Below are 17500 nucleotides of genomic sequence, written 5' to 3' on the forward strand. Positions count from 1 at the left end.
TCTCCTCCTTTAGCTTTTTCTCCAACTCTTCCTTTTCCAGCTTCTTTCTCTCCTCCTCCTTTCCCCTCTCAATCCTTTCTTTCTTTTCTCCATCTCTTTTCTCTCCTTCTCCAACCTCTCTTTCTCTTTCCTCTCTGACTCTTCTCTCTCCGTCTTCTCTCTTTCCTCCTTTTTAATGTTTTCTATCCGTTCCTTCTCCGTTCTCTCCCTCTCCTGCTCCCTCTCTTTCTCATGCTCACTAGCTGCCAGTCTCAGATTTTCCACCAGACTGAGTCCATGTGAGGTTTTCTGAGCTAATCCAGCCTGTTCACTAATCCTCTGGTTTTCTGTTGTGTCAGAGAAAGCCGTAGGTGGAGAAATGTCGACAACAATGGGAATCAGTGGCTCGTCATCTGGTATCTTCACATCTTCTCCATGTAAAGTTTGCTGATCTTCGTTACTTATAAGGAGGCATGGTTGTTCTGCAGAGTGATGGGGATGACCTGTGTCCATAGGTCCAGATGTATGCAGGATGGAAGCCACTGTCTCATAGCTAAAGGGACAGGAAAAAACTCTGAGACACGGCTCACCCTCAAATGACCTCAGCAGTCTCTGAACAGTGTGACAGCATGCTTGATTAAGAAGTTTCCATTTTCTCAGACTTTGTTTTGGTGCTTGTCCAAAGCACACAGAGGAAACATGTATTGTTGGTTGCACTGAGAACCACCCTACACTTTCAATAGTGCACAACTTAAGCCCACTGGCATTTCCATCCCCTCTAGCATGATGACAGAAGAAACGCTTTATGCATGCAGCTCAGAGAAAGATAACTCAGCATAAAATTGGAAACAGATCCAATGGTACAAGTAAAATGCAATGAATTTATATGGTACTTCCAACACATTCTCACTCCCAACTCGGCCTATGTTGACGTTATGTCAGGGTCCCTGTCGTCACTTTCCAACGCAAGGGGGGGACCTTTAGCGTCGAGTTTCAACTATCAGGGAGTCCCATTGACTTGCATAGAGTTCCCTGAATGTTGGTAATAGAGGAGTTGGGATCGCGGCAAAATGCTCTCCGCAGATCCATTCTCACAGCGTTTATCAACCTTTTTCTAACTCAATATCAAGCCACACTTATTGTGTTTACTTCTTTATTTTAATTGTATAATGTCGGACTTTTGTTGCTGTCAGTTATGGGGAGAGTAGGGGCTCAGAATACTGAAATCTGTATTATTTCATCGTTTTTTCCTTCTAATTTTGTATTCTTTTCTAAACCACACACTGTTATTTACTCAACAATAACACATAATTATCCTTGTGTTTATTTATTTGTTTGATTGTATAATGTCCGTCAGGACCGAGGGTCGGAGCAGCTCATAGTAGTTGTTTAAGAGAATTGTACACCTGGAAGTATTCTCTCCGCTTTGCTCAAACCCTGTGATTAGTCCTCAAGCTCTGTGATTGGATGTTTTAGCCGCAATGCACGTTGAGATAAGGTGTTTATGCAATGTGAAATCCGTAAAAATAAAATAATACTTTATTCCGACTGTGCTTGCTTTTCTCTTTGGAAGTCATCACATAACGGCATTGTAATACACGGTTCGGCTGCATTACATATTACACATCTGCCGTAGTTCTTTATTTACAGAGCCCTGATCAGAAGACTTCTGGACAAACAGGAAGAACTGCTGCCGAAACTGAATATGTATGAATCATAAATATATCAGCAATTAAACAACATCTTCAATTTCTCTTCACAATATACGTCTCCTTGCAGTATCAACAATAATTCGGCTGACTTTTATATTTGATCCAATTGGTAGATAGGCTATATTTACACCATAAAGGTGCACAGCTGATAGAAAGGGACACCTGGTGGTTAAAGCACGTTATTGAATTTGATTATTTTTATTATTAGATATTAATAGGAGACACAGACAGACAAACTAATAAGGCTTTATTTAAACATTAAAGAATACTTAGGTTAAGGTCTTATTTTGAATAAGAAAAAAGCTTTGGGGGTATAAATATTAAGCCTGTAAAAGTACTATATATTGCTTTCCCCGCAATGTTAACTACTGTATGTTTAAGCACTTATTTTAACTGATATTATACATATGTATTATACTCTTATAAGATGTATGTAGATAGTATAAGAAATGTGCAGAATACAACATTTTAATGGTGGAGGTATACACACATATTGATAGATGTCTTGTAATGCACTGTTGAGGAACCTGCGACCCAAGTTTTTCATCTCCGACCTTGTCAGGTATTGAATATTCAATAAATAAAGAACACAGAATTATTAAATATAAAACACAGAATTTGTGTGGTTATACTTAATGATTTACAAATAAACACCACTGCATATTTACAACTGTTACACATGCTAATGTAACGAAAACATTTCCAACTTGGGATAAATAAAGTATATCTTATCTTAAGCTGATCGATGGCTACTGCCATATTTGCAAAATGTGCCTCTGAACCTTGACAAGTGCATGTTTCAGGCTTATCAATGAACAACAGGAGGGGTCACAGACATAAGACCAGCTGTTTAAATAAGCTCTTCTGACCTTAGCTGTCATGTGGGTATATATTAATGCTGCCCATTATGGGCACCAAGCTATTTTCACTCATTTATTAATTATATGTTTTAAATTTGAGTGTTTCCTATCCCTAAACCTCCAGGGATGTATACAGTTTAACACTGGCAACTTCTTATTATGGGAAATACGAAAACGTCTTTTAAAACTAAATTCCCAGCAGAGACGTGCCATAGAACATGTTGCAAAACACACAATAGCCAGCATGTGTAGTTCTGGGGGCGGGGTGGGGGAGGGGGGTAGTGGACCCATCCAATCCAGTTTTGGAACAGTCTGCCGTGGTTCATCCATTTCAAAGTGCTGTTCGACGCTCGGCGTAACCCTCGGCACACACTCAAACATCCAATCACAGAGCTTGAGGACTAATCACGGGGTTTGGAGCAAAGCGGAGAGAATACTTAGTTTCCGGGTGTCAAATTCTCTTAAGCAACTACTATGAGCTGCTAGCCGACCCTCGGTCCTGACGGACTCCAAAAGTCTGACAATATACATTGAAACTAATAAATAAACACAAGGATAATTGTGTGTTATTGTTGAGTAAATAACAGTGTGTGGTTTAGAAAAGAATACAAAATTAGAAGGAAAAAACGATGAAACGTTCAGGGAGCTCTATGCAAGTCAATGGGACTCCTGATAGTTGAAACTCAACGCTAAAGGGCCCCCCCTTGCGTTGGAAAGTGACGACAGGGACCCTGACATAACGTCCAACATAGGCCGAGTTGGGAGTGAGAATGTGTGGGTACTTCAGTCACTTAAGTTAAATGTAATCCCTCTTTTTGAGTTTTTACTTGATGAAGTAATATTGCTTTTGTTGTTTTTACTTGTTTTTGTGCAACATTTATCTCAAAGGTCGTAGCAGTAGTTTTTTTCAATGGCGTGTTCTGACTTTATCTAAGCTTGGGACTACTGAAATGTTTTCATAACGCCCACACACACACAACACTCATAGCAGGGCAGAAGGACTGGACTCACCCTCTATAAAACACCCCAACTACCGCTGACATGAAGCCAGCCGGAGCCTCCATCTGCTGCTCCGCAACACACACAATCGGCCTCTGTGTGTGCCACATTTCTGGGCACTACCACACACACAGACACGCACAAAATGTACTCTTGTGAAACCTCTCATCAAATAAGTCAGTTTAAACAAACAGCAGACAGAAGTTGAGATGAAGATGAAGTTAACTAAGCAATGGTTAGGCTGCAGCACCACGTGAGTCAGTACATGTGCAGGAACAAGTGTGGTGTGTGTGTGTGTGTGTGTGTGTGTTTTTGTGTGTGTGTGTGTGGTGTGTGTGTGTGTGTGTATGTGGTGGTTTGCAAGCAAAAGGCAATTATGTCATGCCATGCTGCAAGAAACCGTCACTAACTCACCCCCCTATTACACCACCCTCTTCCTCCTTCTTCTCATCCTTCTCTTCAGTGTTCTCACTACTCTCCATCCCTCTTTCCGCTGTGGTTCTCCTCCACTGCCGCCCACAGCTGCTTCTCCGCCTCACACACTGGCTCCTTATTGTTGATGAGACTCTCCTGACCACCAGTCACCGGCCTCGGATGGTTTTCCCTCATCTGCTCCCTTCTGGTGTGGTTTCCCCGGCTGGAGGACTTGTTCCTGCCGCAGTTCTCGGTTCTGGTTTTTGAGGGAAGCAGCGGCTCACGCGCCACAGCCGTATGCTCATGAGGCTGGTTAGGGGAAACTCGAGTTGAGGTTCTGGTTCCACGCTGGGTCCTTCTGGCTCTTTGGGCTGCTCTTTGTTTGGTGTTTCTGAGTCTTTTGTTGGGATTGGCTGGGGCTCCTGCTTCACAGCCGTGTCCACCTCAGCAGCATCTTGTTTTTGTGAGCTAGGAGAAAGTAAAAAAATCACATGAAAACACAGCCTTTACAGTTTTTGGGGCCTATTCTATCATTAAGAAGCCAGACACCAGCGAAGCAGACACACACACTGATAGTCGTAAGACAGACAAAAGCAGACAGACAGACGTCCCCTCATCCATTCTTACCCTCTGCACAAAGGTTTTGTACCCCTCGTTAGCAGAGCATTTTTCAGGTATATCTTTCCCATTTCTCCCTAGCGATTTCCACACAGGAGTCTCTGCATCAGACCGCCTCTGTGGAGCTGGCACCAGAGTCAACACCTCTAATGTGAAAGGTTTATCCTGAAAAGTGGGGCCTCGTGGAGGACATGTGGCAGATATTTTCTTTTCTGGGCCAACAGTTTTTTGGCAATGAACCTTCCTTTAACATAGAAGGTTGCCCCAAACTAGAATAAGGGGAGACAAATAAATATATAGGATGAGATGAAGGGTGGGGGGCATGATGGTATGAAAAAGAGTTCAGCAGGAATAAGAAAGACATAGGAGGAAGCCATTTAACAACAGAAAAAAATTAAAGTAGGGGTGAGCGATACCACACAATTTAATACCAAGTATTCCCACAGCCAGGATTACTGATTTCAATGTTTTTTGTTATTAGAAGAGCAAACAAAAACACTGATTCATTGGGGAAATGCATCATTATTACATTTTAATTGCATGGTGTCTTGGAGATTAGTATTTTCTTTTGTCTATTGTCTATTATATACATGCATGGTCAAATGCAATATGTTAATAGTAAATAAGGTAATTTGAATGTATGATGCACACACAACAGCAGCAATGAACAGATCTAGCAAGTGTTGCAACTCAAAACAAGACTCAGTATCGATGGTATCTATGTCATTCTTTGGGGACCATCTACCCACCCGTACCACATAGATAATCAATAAGGTCTTACAAGAGCAAAGAAAATAACCACAAAAAAAACAGCAGAGCAATAATCCAAAACACAAATGTTAAATGTTTTAGTTAACCAGTATTAAAACAAAGTTAATTTAAAGTAATTTTTCAAGGAAAACACAGATTTTATTTGATGATTTAGAAAGAAAATGACAGCCATTTAAAGTATAACAAAATCAACACCGACAGTGTGACAAAATGTAACTTTTTCAGTGGTGCAACTCACCGCTCATTGGAGCCGGAGCTTGGTTTATTGACAGATTGAAGGGTCATGCCTCCGTCTTGTGATTGGCGGAGAGTTTGATATGACCGTTGCTTGGATGTACAGCTGGTTGTGTCCGGAGGAGGGAGGAGAGGAGCAGGAAGTGGAGTCTGTGGTCCATCTTTAGGAGCTGTGGGCAGGTGTGTGAGACTGGGAGGAAGGAGGTCAGTGTTTAGCTGAGGAAGTGGCAGAGAAGGAGTCTTCATCTTCTGCTTGTCCTCATCTGACTTGTTGGCCTCCTTCCTCCTTTTGTCTTCCTCCTCTTTCTTCCTCCTCCTTTCCATCTCTTCCTTCTTCTGTTCCACTTCTTTATTTGTCATGTCCTTCTCTTTATTCTCATTTTCTCTTCTCTCTCTAAGTCTCTTCTTCCTCTTCCCTCTTTTTCTTCATCTCAGCCTCCTTTTCCTTCGGCTCCTTCAAGAGTCTCTTTCCTCCTCTCCTCTTCTTCATGTCTTTTCTCCTCTGTTTTTCCTCTCTCCCTCCTTTCCTTCTCTTTCTTGACGAGTCTCTCATTCTCTTTCATCTCTCTCACACTTTCCTCCTCCCCCTCCTTCTCCTCTTTCCTCTCCTCCTCCTCCCTCTTCTTCCTCACCCCTTCTGCCTCCCTTTTTTTTCTCTTCCTCTTTCCTCTCCTCCTCCTCCTCTTCTTCCTCACTCCTTCTCCTCCCTTTTCTTTCTTCTTCCTCTTCTCTCCTCCTCCCTCTTCTTCCTAACCCCTTCTTGCCTCCCTTTTCTTTCTCTCTTCCTCTTTCCTCTCCTCCTCCTGTACATGTTGTTTCTGTTCTTCCTTCTTTTTTATCTTCTCCTCTTCCTCTTTGATTTTCTGCTGCTCCCTCTCTTGTCTCTCCTCCATCTTCCTCTTCTCTTCCTCTCCCAGGAGCCTATGTCTCTCTTCCTCCCTCTCCTTTCTTTTCTCCTCGAACACTCTCCTCTCCGCCATAAGTTTCTCCTCCTCCTCTTTCATTTTTCTTAAGAATCTCTCCTTCTCCAGCCTCCTCTCTTCCTCCCTCCTTACTTTCTCCTTTTCCCCCTCCACCTCCAGAAGTCTCCTCTGCTCCTCTCGTTTCTTCCTCTCCTCTTCATCCCTGCGTCTCTTGTCCTCCCTCTGCTTCTCTTGTTTTATCTCTCCTCTCAACAAGGAGTCTCTCTTCATCGCATCTCTTTCTTTCCTTCTCCTTCTTGAGCTCCTCTTCTCATGTAAGAGCCTCTTCTTCTCCTCTCTAACAGTCTCTTTTTCTCTTCTCATGCTTTCTCCCCTTTTCCTGCTTCTGGACCATCACTTTGTGTTCTCCATCTTTCCTCCTGTGTTCCTCCTCTTGTTCTCTCTCCCTCTTCTTCTCCTGCTCTGCCTCCATCTTCACCTCCTTGTCGGTCGCTGCTCCTTCTAACTTCTCCTTTTCTCCACCGGCCTTTTCACTGGTTTTCTGTTCAAGACTGCAGAACAGATAAACAATATTCCTTAAACCTAACTGTGTGTGTGTGTGTGTGTGTGTGTGTGTGTGTGTGTGTGTGTGTGTGTGTGTGTGTGTGTGTGTGTGTGTGTGTTTATTATCTGCATCACCAGTTCACATTTAGCAACCTTCTTATTTGATTTGTATCTGCAGATATAAATACTCACCCTGGAGGACACCTTTTAATAGTATCCCGCTTCGAGTCATCCTCTTCCAGAAACAACCCCCCTGATTCATGCGTCTGGTTGAATGACTCAAAGGTGATGTCATCAAAGTCAGGCTCAGGCTTTGCCAGTGGCGGCTTTTCGGCCTTAAAGGCACTTACAATCACACTTGTTTCATTGGTTGACCTTTTCAAATCAATTTCCCCCTGAGCGCTCGGGTGTTTAGGAGTGATAAACGCCGCCACAACATTAGTGGAGGTCTGCAGAGGGGTGGAGCTCTCACAGCAGGAGAAGGGCCACGGAGGGGGCGGGGCTACTATCAGCTCTGAGTGGGCAGGACTGGGGGCAGAAATGTTGGAGGTCAGCCGCGAGAGATGAGCGGGTGATATTTCACGATGCCGGGCGTGCAGGAAGTGATTGGGGGGGGGGGAGTTAGCCCAGCAGGCGACAGAGCAGACCCTAAAGTTATTCCAAGGTCAATGCAACAGGAGGGTACAACACACTTTGCAGCTGTTAGCCCACTGTCAGCATCAAAAAAGCACAAACACCAAGCACAGAGCAACCACAAAGCCTTGAGCAATAGTGTCAGTAAAATCTTGATCAACAAACACAGTAAATTTGTTGTTAACCACAAGATTGTCGGCAAGCTGAAGCAGGTTTGTCTCAGTCAGCACTAAATAGCGTGGTGTCATTTGGATTATAATAAGTTTCAATAGCATTGAAACTGAGAGTTAAGGAGATCAATATGCTCAGGGCTGTCGGTTTATTAGAAAGCTACCACCAGCAGTCAGTTAGCTAAGCAAAGAACATAACGTTGCTTGTTCAGAGCAGGGATAGCTATTTTCCCTGTTTCCATTGTTTATGCTATGCTAAGCTAACTGTCTCCTGGTTGAAGCTTTATATTTAACAGACAGACCTGAGACCGGTACCAATGATTTAACCCTTTGCCAAAAAGCTAATTAGCGTATTTCCCCAATTGCTGGTCTATTTTTGAAGCAAGTGTATAGATGAACTCTCTATGCTTGCTTTTATGAGTCTCTGTGTCCATGTTTCTCCCAAACTCTGCTATCTGCCACCAGTTTTCAAGATGCCTCTTCTTTAGCTCTGTGGTCTGCTGACACATTTTGACTTCACACAACATTTCGGGCCAAACAAACCTCTAAAGGATCCAAACCAAGCAACCTAAATGTAAACACTCATGTGATACATCCCATGACCTCACCTGATCCTTGTTGGTTCAGCTTTGTTTTCTGGGATGGCTGCCTTTGAATCCTGGGCTGGTCTGATTAGCTGGTTGGATACTCTGAAGTTGGCCTCTGTCCGGTTCTTTTGAGGGGAACACTCGTCTTGGCTCCTAGTTGTTTCCTCGTCTACTTGAGTGAGGGGAAACAGTGAGCCTAGAAAAAGGACAGATAATGAAAGAAGTTATAAACAAAGGAAATAAAGGGGGAAAAAGCGAAAGCAAGAACTGATGAAACATATTCCTCTTTGAGGGATCGCTGCAAAAAAGAAGAGTTTAGTTATTTAGCTTTAAAATGCTTACAAATTAGACATCTTCATTATATCAATTAGCACAACTCAATTGGCTCAAATAAACTGAGTTAGGATTGTTTTAATTTGACTGCTTATGGTCCCATGGTCAGTACCCTTGTAACACTGAGTTTGGACCCCCCTGTGTCCCCCCCCTCCAAAAGACAAAAAGTATGATAATATAATTTCTGATAGTGTTGCAGAAAAAGACTGTATTGTCACTTGTTTTTTTATAACAAGTGACAATACAGTCTCTTTGTGATGATACGTGGTCCAAAAGGTTAAACCACGTGTCATCACAAAGAGAGACAAAAAACACTTTGTGGAGCAGGGTTTTTTACATGATCTGTTTGATTTTGATTGGGGTAGAATCAATTTGTGTGCTGATGTAGAAACTGCATGGTCTTATTTTTATCTTGGTTTTATGAAAATTATAGATACACATGCACCTCTGCGTAAATTTAGAGTGAAGGGACGAAACAATCCCTGATTTTCTGCTGAGCTGTCCAGTCTCCTTCATGAGAGAAATAATGCTTGGGCTAAGGCTAGGAAATCAGGCTCAGAGGTAGAGTGGCTGCGTTTTAGGCAGCTAAGAAATAGCTTCACATCTCAAATAAAAAGTGCTAAATCAAAGTACTATTTGTCGGTTACCACAGAAAACCTGAATAATCCTAGGAAATTTTGGAAAGCCATAAAATCGATTTCCACTGGTGATATCCCAAATGAGCTACCTCCGTGCCTTACCACAGCATCTGGCACTATATCAGACAGGGCTACTATGCTAAATTGCTTTAATGAGCATTTTGTGTCTTGTGGCTCTCTGTTTGGCTGTGTGGCTCCTGTGAACGCTCCAATCCTTGACTCTGAACAATGTGGTCTGGAAAACCCTTTCAGTTTTACTCCTTTAACTATTGGTATTGTCCATGAAGCATTATCCAAGTTAGATCCTAGGAAACCGGCTGGCCCGGACAACGTAGAACCTTTCTTTTTAAAGATAGCTGCAGATTTTATTGCTCCACCTCTTACTTCTCTTTTTAACCTCTCCCTCAGCACGAACACAATTCCAAAAGTATGGAAGTCTGCTTATGTCTTGCCTTTACTGAAAGGAGGGGAGGCAACTATTTTAAATAACTATAGGCCAATCTCTAAATTGTCAGTTCTGGCTAAGGTGCTCGAACGACTTGTGAGTGAACAAGTAAAGGAGTTTTTATGTATAAATGATATCCTGTCTAAACATCAGTCAGGATTCAGAAAGAAACACAGCACCATCACTGCGACAATGAAAGTGGTAAATTACATTACTACTATTTTAGATAATAAGCAGAGTTGTGCAGCTCTGTTTATTGACCTTTCCAAAGCATTTGACACCGTTGATCATCGCATTTTAAAGCAGAGGCTACTCAGTATTGGCATATCCAGCAATGCAGTGGGGTGGTTTGTGAACTACCTCTCTGAAAGGTCCCAATGTGTTCATTTTGATGGGCTGTCTTCTGAGTGGTTAAACATTTCTAATGGTGTACCACAAGGTTCTGTTTTAGGACCACTTTTATTCTCCATATATATTAACAGCGTAGGTGATAATGTGGATGAAGCTACTTTACATTTTTATGCGGATGATACTATGATGTATTGTGCAGGTCCCTCCATTAAGGAGGCTGTTGTTAAATTACAGGCTGTTTTTAACACTATTCAGACTCAGCTCTCTGAATTAAAGCTTCTTTTAAATGTTGAGAAAACCAAGGTAATGCGGTAAAAAGACACCAGAGCCTGTTTTAGATATTGTAACTACGCAAGGAACAAAACTTGAAGTTGTTGCCTGTTACAAATACCTTGGTATCTGGCTTGATGATGGTCTCTCTTTTAAACTTCATGTCAATAAACTGCTTAAAAAACTGAGGGTTAGGCTAGGTTTCTTTTTCAGAAACAAGTCCTGTTTCTCGCTTGAGGCCAGGAAAAGGCTAGTCACTGTGACCTTTTTACCTGTGCTGGACTATATGGTGATTTATTGTATATGAATGCACCTGCCAATTACCTGAGCAAATTGGATGCTGCGTATCACAGTGCTCTGAGATTTGTCACAAATTGTAAAGCGCTTACACATCACTGTACACTGTATACCAAGGCAGGTTTACCATCACTCTCTGTACGGAGGCTCAGTCATTGGTACACGTTTATCTATAAAGCTTTGTTGGGTAAACTCCCGTATTATATCTGCTCTCTGATAACACAGAGAGTTGCAAGCAGCTATTGTCTGAGGTCACATGATGTAGTCTTGTTAGATGTGCCAAGAGCAAGGACTGTCTTAGCTAAGACAGCTTTTATGTGCGCAGCTCCACTTGCTTGGAACAATCTTCAGCAAGAATTGAAACTGAGCAATCTCATTTCTCTGCATGTTTTTAAAGCTAGGCTAAATTAAATGCTTGCTGATACAATGGGCACTTGTAAATGTCTATAACTATGTATCCTGTAAATATAATGTGTAATGTCCTTTATTGTTTTATGTTTCATGTGGAACCTATATGCTGCAGGTCTCCCTGAAAAAGAGATCTATGATCTCAATGGGACCAATCTGGATAAATAAAGGTTTGAAATGAAATGAAATGAAATATAATGAGAAAAAACTGTAACTTAGTCATTGATTAAATGTATGCTCCTAAAAAAATATACCAATAAAGGTATTTTATTAGGTCTGTTTTTTTATGGTGCTATGACTATACTGAATTAACAGTGGTGGTGGTGGTGGTCTAATGGATAGTGAGGCGGGCTGAAGAACGGAAGGTTGTGAGTTCACATTTCTGAAATCTTGACCATGGTCTTTGTGTCATGCATTAAATGTACAGAGCGCCACTGCTTGTACCTGACTGACAGGAGCTGATGGGAGCGGGAGGAGCAGAGGGAGGAGCAGCGAGCTGAGTGTGAGGAGAGGAGAATAAAACAGAGGTGGAAAGAGAAGAGGAGCGAGAGGGTGAGGAGCGAGGGAGGGAGGCAGTGAGGGCTGGAGCCTCGGGGTCACACAGGGCATCGAGGTCGGGACTACACAGCAGAGGGACAGTGCTGATGTCACTTCCTGATGTCAACCACGACCCCTGAGCACCTGAGGAGATCAGAGAGGAAGGACAGGGAAGAGGATGTGGAGAGGGAGATAGGGGAGGTAAGGTGAGGTAGGTTCATATAGGAACAAGATAAATGATGGTGGATGAAGACAGAGGAGAAGAAGAGTATATTTCTGACATTGGTTACCTCTCGGGGACTCTGAGATAGAGGGGTGAGATTTAGGGAGATGAGGAGTTGATTCAGGGGGGGGGGCATCAGCAGAAAAAGGAGAGGGAGAGGAGGGGCGATCGATTGACTTGACGAGCTGAGGTCTGAAGATGTGAGCATGGCCTAGAGAGGACAGACGATGATTTTAGAAGCAAAACAGAGAAATTAAGAACATTATTTTTAAAAGATAATTAGTAATGGACTAGCATGTCTTTTCACAGCAGAGACAGACCAGAAAGTGAAGTAAGATCCTCTTTGGTTTGAACCTCTTGGGGGCGCCGTTGGTGTGAAACAGGAACTATGGAGAGGACAACAGGGTAGAAAGAGAAGTGATGAGCAAAAGAGGAATGAAAAAAAGAAGGAATAAGCAAAGAGTGAAAAGGAAACAGCTTGGCTAATTATTTATCATGCATTGTACTCATTTTTCTACACTAGAGAACTGATCTAAATATCTCTGTTTGCTGCAGTCTCCTCAGTGATTAGCAGTTTCAAAGTCATCGAAATGCTATTAATGTACAATTAAGAAGGCTGAATTAAATATCAAATTTTCTTAATGTTCCATACTTGCAAAATGTTTTTTTATTCACTTTAATCTCTATGAATTAAAATGCTTAGGCAACTGTGTAAGGGCCGGTTGAACTCAATATATATCGGATACATTTTGTTATGTTATACAATTTACTGTAAATATATCATGTCATTTTTCTATATTTTTAATAGATATTTTCTATATTTTCAATAGATTTATTAGAGTGTAAGAGATATATTCTTAAAATGTACAACATTTAAGAGTAGCCAGGCCAGTGTTATTTTGAAAGAAGTTTAGGAATAATGTTGTGTGTTGATAGTATGAGATGTCTGAAAGTGTGGACTGAAACAGAACTGTCAAACTTTTAGATTTAGATACCACTCACTTCCTTGGTGGTTGGATTTCAATATTCAAATAAACCTCCAGTAAATATGTTTCCTGCTGTGTTGTGTTCACTGGTGGTATTTTGCCCAGAAAATACAATTGAATAGGTCAGATGTGTGAGATACTGCAGCACTAACAAGACATACAGATGTTTAAATCTAAATTCTGTAAACTGATCTTCCTCACTATACTGTACATAAACATTATATTACACACTGTGTTGATCTTTCTCAAATAACATGGGCATGACTCTTAATCATGTGGAACACAAGGTCAAAAAAGGAATCAGTTTTGTGGAAAAGCCAAATTGTTGATACCTTTTCCTGAGCCTGACTGTAAGATTCTGGGCAGAGAGGGAGGCTGAGAGAGGCTCCGGGTGAGAGTAGGGCGAGAGGATGGAGGTTCAGATGTCAGGGTAGGATTTGATGGAGAGGAGGAACTATGGGGGAGTAGCTGGGATGCAGTAGAGGTGGTATTATGGGTGAGAGTAGTGGATACAGTGAGGGAAGACCTATGAGGAGCTGTGGAGGTTGATGCTACGGTCATTTTGGGTGATGATAAAACAGGGGAGTGAAGTTTGGGAGTTAATGAGGATATATCTGTTTCGGAAGCACCTGGTGGCCTAAAAGGCACATTGGAGGGGGTATTTGAGGAGGAATTAACGGGAACAGAGGGCAAAGAAGGCTCCACTGTGGCAGCGGGTGAAGTAGGAAGAGATTCAGAGCTTTTAGGTGCAGGATGAATAAAAGAGGAAATGTTTTGAGAACACAACATAATTATAGGTGCTATGGAGGCTTTGAGAGACGGAGGTTTGGCAGGAGCAACATCCTGTAGAGGCAGGAAAGGGGAGGCACTCTGGGTGGAGGGCGGAGTCACTGTGGGCTGGGAGCTTGGAGGAATAGGGAGTGGGATAGAGGAAGAAGCCTCAGAGAGGAGAGGGGTGGAGGATGTTTTATGCTTGGATCTGGGTGAGGGCTGAGGGGAGGGACCAGGGGATGGTTGGATCTCTGAGGTGAGGGAGTGACGGCTGCGGCGGGGCGAGGGGCGAGGAGCGATAGGGAGAGGAGGGCGGCAGAGGACCGCAGAGGAAGGGCCGTCATCACGCCCACAGGCTGGAGGGGTAGATGGAGGATGGAGGAGGATCAGTGAGGGAAGATTTTTGATGAAAGAGATGAAAAAGACGGAGAAGGAAATGGTCATGAATAAAGAATGAGAATGAAATTAATGTTTTTCTGATCTTTCCATATTGGGAGATATGAAAGAGAATGAGGGCCACATGGGAAATAAATGTGGTATGTGACCAAAAGTAAAAAGAAAAATGTGAGTTCAGATTTTTGAAAAATGTCATAATTTTGAGAAAAAATCCTAAATCTCAGAATTTTCATAGTTTTAGTTTTTTCTCAACAAGAAAAAAATCACTTTTGGTGTGGCCCTAAAACTCTTCCGTAGTGAGTTGAATAGACTTGGATTCTGTAATACATTGCAGTTGTTAATGTGTGCACATCAGTGGTGCAAAGTACACTCAGTACATGTACTTTAGTGCTGTGGTTTAGTAGAGTTTGGAGGTACTTTCCTTGCGAATTTACATATTCTCCTTATTTATTAAACGTACAGTACATGTATCAATAACATCTGAAAAAGGCTGCATTCTAAAAAAAGAAACGTCCAGGACAAGTGATCAGTTGTCAGAGTTACGGTTATTTGTGGTTCGGTTACACTTGTTGAGAAATGTCTCTCTGGATACAATAACCTCTGTCATGCAGCTAAAGCTTTTCATGCCTCCAAACAAACGTTGGTGGCATTAGTCTACCATCACATGATTCTCAAAAATGTCTGGATGAGAAATATGTGGTATGCAGAACAAATAGCATGCATGTGTGAAATATGGTTATATAAACTGAGCCTCCCAATAACAGACAGGGAGACAGAGTTCCTGTTCCCACCTCCGCCTCTCAGGAAAGAGAAACAAACAGCAGGCATCGGTGAAAGAAAGGGCAAGAGGAAGAGGAAGCTACCTGAGGCTGGAAGAGAGAGTCCAACAGAGTCTCGTTTGTCAGGTGGAGGAGGAGCAGGACGATTTGGGCGAATGAGAGTGTGTGGGACGACTGCCCGGCCAGAAAAGAGTAGCACAGAAGAGGTGTTTGCAGGAACAAGAGGGTAGAGAAGGAAAAAAGTCAGGAGAAATACTTCACAGTGAAGATCACAGAGAGAAGTTGTGAGTTCACTGGTTTTATTTTTGAAAGAAAGTTGGATGTAATTAGTCAGAACTGAGGCAATCCTAGCAGATGAATAGGCCTTTAGGCTTGGTTAAACAGCCAAAAACTGCAGCATAAGACATACTGCATTTTAATTTAAAAAGGCCAAATATTAACAAAAACACATACAAATGAGCAGATACTAATTATCTAGTTGGAAGCAGTGCTTGTATAAGTCAGCCTACCTGTAGCAGTGATAGACTTCTTGTCCTCGTCTTCATCGCTCTCGTTGAAGTCGTCCATGTTGCCGATATCTGCAGGTTTCACACTCATCAGGCTGGCCAGACTCTGCATGTCTTCATCACTGAGACACAAGAACAGGAGAGGAAATATTACAGGACTGCAACTAATGATTATATATGATAGAGGATTAATGTATTTGTTGTTTGTCTACAAAATGTCAGCAAACGATGAAAAAGGTTGATCAACTTTTCTACAAGCCAAAGACAATGTCTTTTTATATTTCTGTTCTTGTGTTTATTTTTTATTTTTACAAAAGATATTCCGTTTCCTGACAAGGATTGAAGAAAACGAAATATAAGAAGCGAGAATAATAGTTTCTGACAATTTGAACTCTTTTTCTTTAAAGAAAATGATATAACAAAATTAAGCAATTATCATAAAAGCTGTCAATTATTTTAATAGAGGAAACATATTGATACATCTTTGCAGCTCTAGAACATAACTACACCATCATTACTTATTGATACGTTTATGACTTTATATATATCTCCACAAACAGGAAAAAGTCATTACAAATAATATGGTAGGTAATATAAAATGTGACTATATGTACTGTATGAATCACCTGTGGACTTTAATTGCCCACAACACCTATACACAAATACAGAAGAAACTCTTGTATTTAAGTATTCTCTCTTTACTTTCAAGTATGTAATGTTGAAGCACTACTGTCTAAGTAATGTCATAATCATCATAAACACATGTTGTTGTGCCTTTAAATACTACTGCTAAAGTAAGTGGTGGGAGAAGATACAACTACTACTCACGTAGCTTTCCCCTCTCGAACAAAGACACATGACAGCGACAGCTTGAGCGTGGCGTCCACCACTTTGACCGACAGCGGCTTCAGCTTCAGCGTCAGGTCGGTCTGGGTCGGCGTCGGACTGGCAAACCGCTTCAGGTTGATGTCTGCTGAGGCCAGAACCTTACGATGCCCCTTGCTCTCCTTTACATGACCAATACAAACAACCATAGTAGTTTAAATTACATCTGACTATATCCGAGTACTTTGAAGACTTACAAGCAAAAGCTGAGTGGTCAAAGATACTTACACCCTCAATGACAAAGGTCCACTCTTTGTCCTCAAACTCATCAGCATTGACCTCCTGTAGAGACGAAAATAAACAACAATTTGGAGTCAAACATCCTCTCCTGCCATGCGTATACTGTGCATCCACCTGACTATATATAAATACATATTTATATTCTTGCAAATGTTGACATCTACTAAATGCATGTTTTTAATAATCTGGTGTTATAACACAGGCTCTTCATTGCACATGTCTGTCTGTCTATCTTTGTATCTTTCTATCTAAAGTATGTTCTTTTAATTTCTAGTAACTCCCTGTGTAGGTAAGGATCCGCTCGAGTTATCTTTCCTGTAATAACTACCCCGGTTTGGTTATATGTATTCTGGTCTTGGTACCTTGAAGAGAGTAACAGAGATGTCGACGTTCTCTGGGACGGGCCACACCACCATGCCTCTGTAGGGGTTCTTGATTCCAGGCTGCCAACTGTGGAGCTGTGATACAAACAAAACATCAGTGGGACTGCCAGTCGAAGAAGTACTCTTTACTGAAGTCAATGTCATAATAACACAGTCAAGAAATACTCAGTAAAGTCCTTCATGGAAAATGTTACTTGAGAAGAAGTAAATCAATTGGCATCAAAATATAATAAACTATACCAAAAGTCCTTAAGTAAAACTAATGATTTTACAGAACAACTTCTGACTAATGCATGCATTAATGTGTACATTGTAGTCGGTAAAGGTGGGACGCATTTAAAAAAATGTTATGGTCAGGTTGTTCAAATGCACGTTGCTTTTATTTTTGTTTTAATAATCAGAAAATTACGTTATGAGTAACTAAAGCTTTAATGCAATGGAATACAAAGTACACAAGTTCACTCTGAATGCAGTAGCCTATGGTAGAATTTGGAAATGGAAATATTTAAGTAAAGAACAAGTACCTAAAAATTCAACTTAATAACAGTATTTGAGTGAATTTCCTAAATGGCTTTTCAACACTGCAGACTGTGTGTGTGTGTGTGTGTG

At 41.6% G+C, this 17500-nt stretch overlaps 3 protein-coding genes and 1 long non-coding RNA gene across 8 annotated transcripts in view; all 4 read right to left on the minus strand.

Moving 5' to 3' along the window:
- Window positions 1-3637, minus strand: LOC139435128 (uncharacterized). The gene is made up of 2 exons (XR_011644401.1): window positions 3563-3637; window positions 1-532 (listed from the first exon to the last, which is right to left on the minus strand). It is a non-coding gene; the product is annotated as an uncharacterized lncRNA (long non-coding RNA).
- The window catches only part of ehbp1l1b (EH domain binding protein 1-like 1b), a 39744-nt gene that overhangs the window by 14789 nt on the left and 7455 nt on the right, over window positions 1-17500 (minus strand). The window contains exons 3-12 of one of the 5 annotated variants that reach the window (XM_034098512.2): window positions 16871-16966; window positions 16497-16550; window positions 16212-16390; window positions 15387-15505; window positions 14962-15051; window positions 13264-14058; window positions 12266-12331; window positions 12013-12156; window positions 11630-11866; window positions 8465-8639 (exon numbers count right to left, since the gene is read on the minus strand). In XM_034098512.2, coding sequence (XP_033954403.1) covers window positions 8465-8639; window positions 11630-11866; window positions 12013-12156; window positions 12266-12331; window positions 13264-14058; window positions 14962-15051; window positions 15387-15505; window positions 16212-16390; window positions 16497-16550; window positions 16871-16966 — 1955 coding nt within the window. The remainder of the gene's footprint in view (window positions 1-8464; window positions 8640-11629; window positions 11867-12012; window positions 12157-12265; window positions 12332-13263; window positions 14059-14961; window positions 15052-15386; window positions 15506-16211; window positions 16391-16496; window positions 16551-16870; window positions 16967-17500) is intronic. The other 4 variants (XM_034098516.2, XM_034098517.2, XM_034098518.2 and 1 more) reach the window with 4 other exon arrangements.
- LOC139435137 (proteoglycan 4-like) lies at window positions 4156-5947 on the minus strand. Its single transcript, XM_071205504.1, has 2 exons — window positions 5592-5947; window positions 4156-4432 (listed from the first exon to the last, which is right to left on the minus strand). The coding sequence occupies exons 1-2, from the start codon at window positions 5945-5947 to the stop codon at window positions 4156-4158; spliced, it is 633 nt and encodes a 210-aa protein (XP_071061605.1).
- LOC139435138 (uncharacterized) lies at window positions 6324-6873 on the minus strand. Its single transcript, XM_071205505.1, has one exon. The coding sequence runs from the start codon at window positions 6871-6873 to the stop codon at window positions 6337-6339; it is 537 nt and encodes a 178-aa protein (XP_071061606.1). The 3' UTR covers window positions 6324-6336.

Source organism: Pseudochaenichthys georgianus, chromosome 14 (genome assembly GCF_902827115.2).
Source record: "Pseudochaenichthys georgianus chromosome 14, fPseGeo1.2, whole genome shotgun sequence".
Classification (NCBI taxonomy): domain Eukaryota; kingdom Metazoa; phylum Chordata; class Actinopteri; order Perciformes; family Channichthyidae; genus Pseudochaenichthys; species Pseudochaenichthys georgianus.

Coding starts and splice junctions, on each gene's coding strand:
- LOC139435137 (XM_071205504.1), bottom strand. CDS start 5,947: ATGACAAATAAAGAAGTGGAACAGAAGAAGGAAGAGATGGAAAGGAGG. Junction 4,433..5,591: donor AGCTCCGGCTCCAATGAGCG/GTGAGTTGCACC, acceptor ACTTTCTCCTAG/CTCACAAAAACAAGATGCTG.
- LOC139435138 (XM_071205505.1), bottom strand. CDS start 6,873: ATGAGAAGAGAAAAAGAGACTGTTAGAGAGGAGAAGAAGAGGCTCTTA.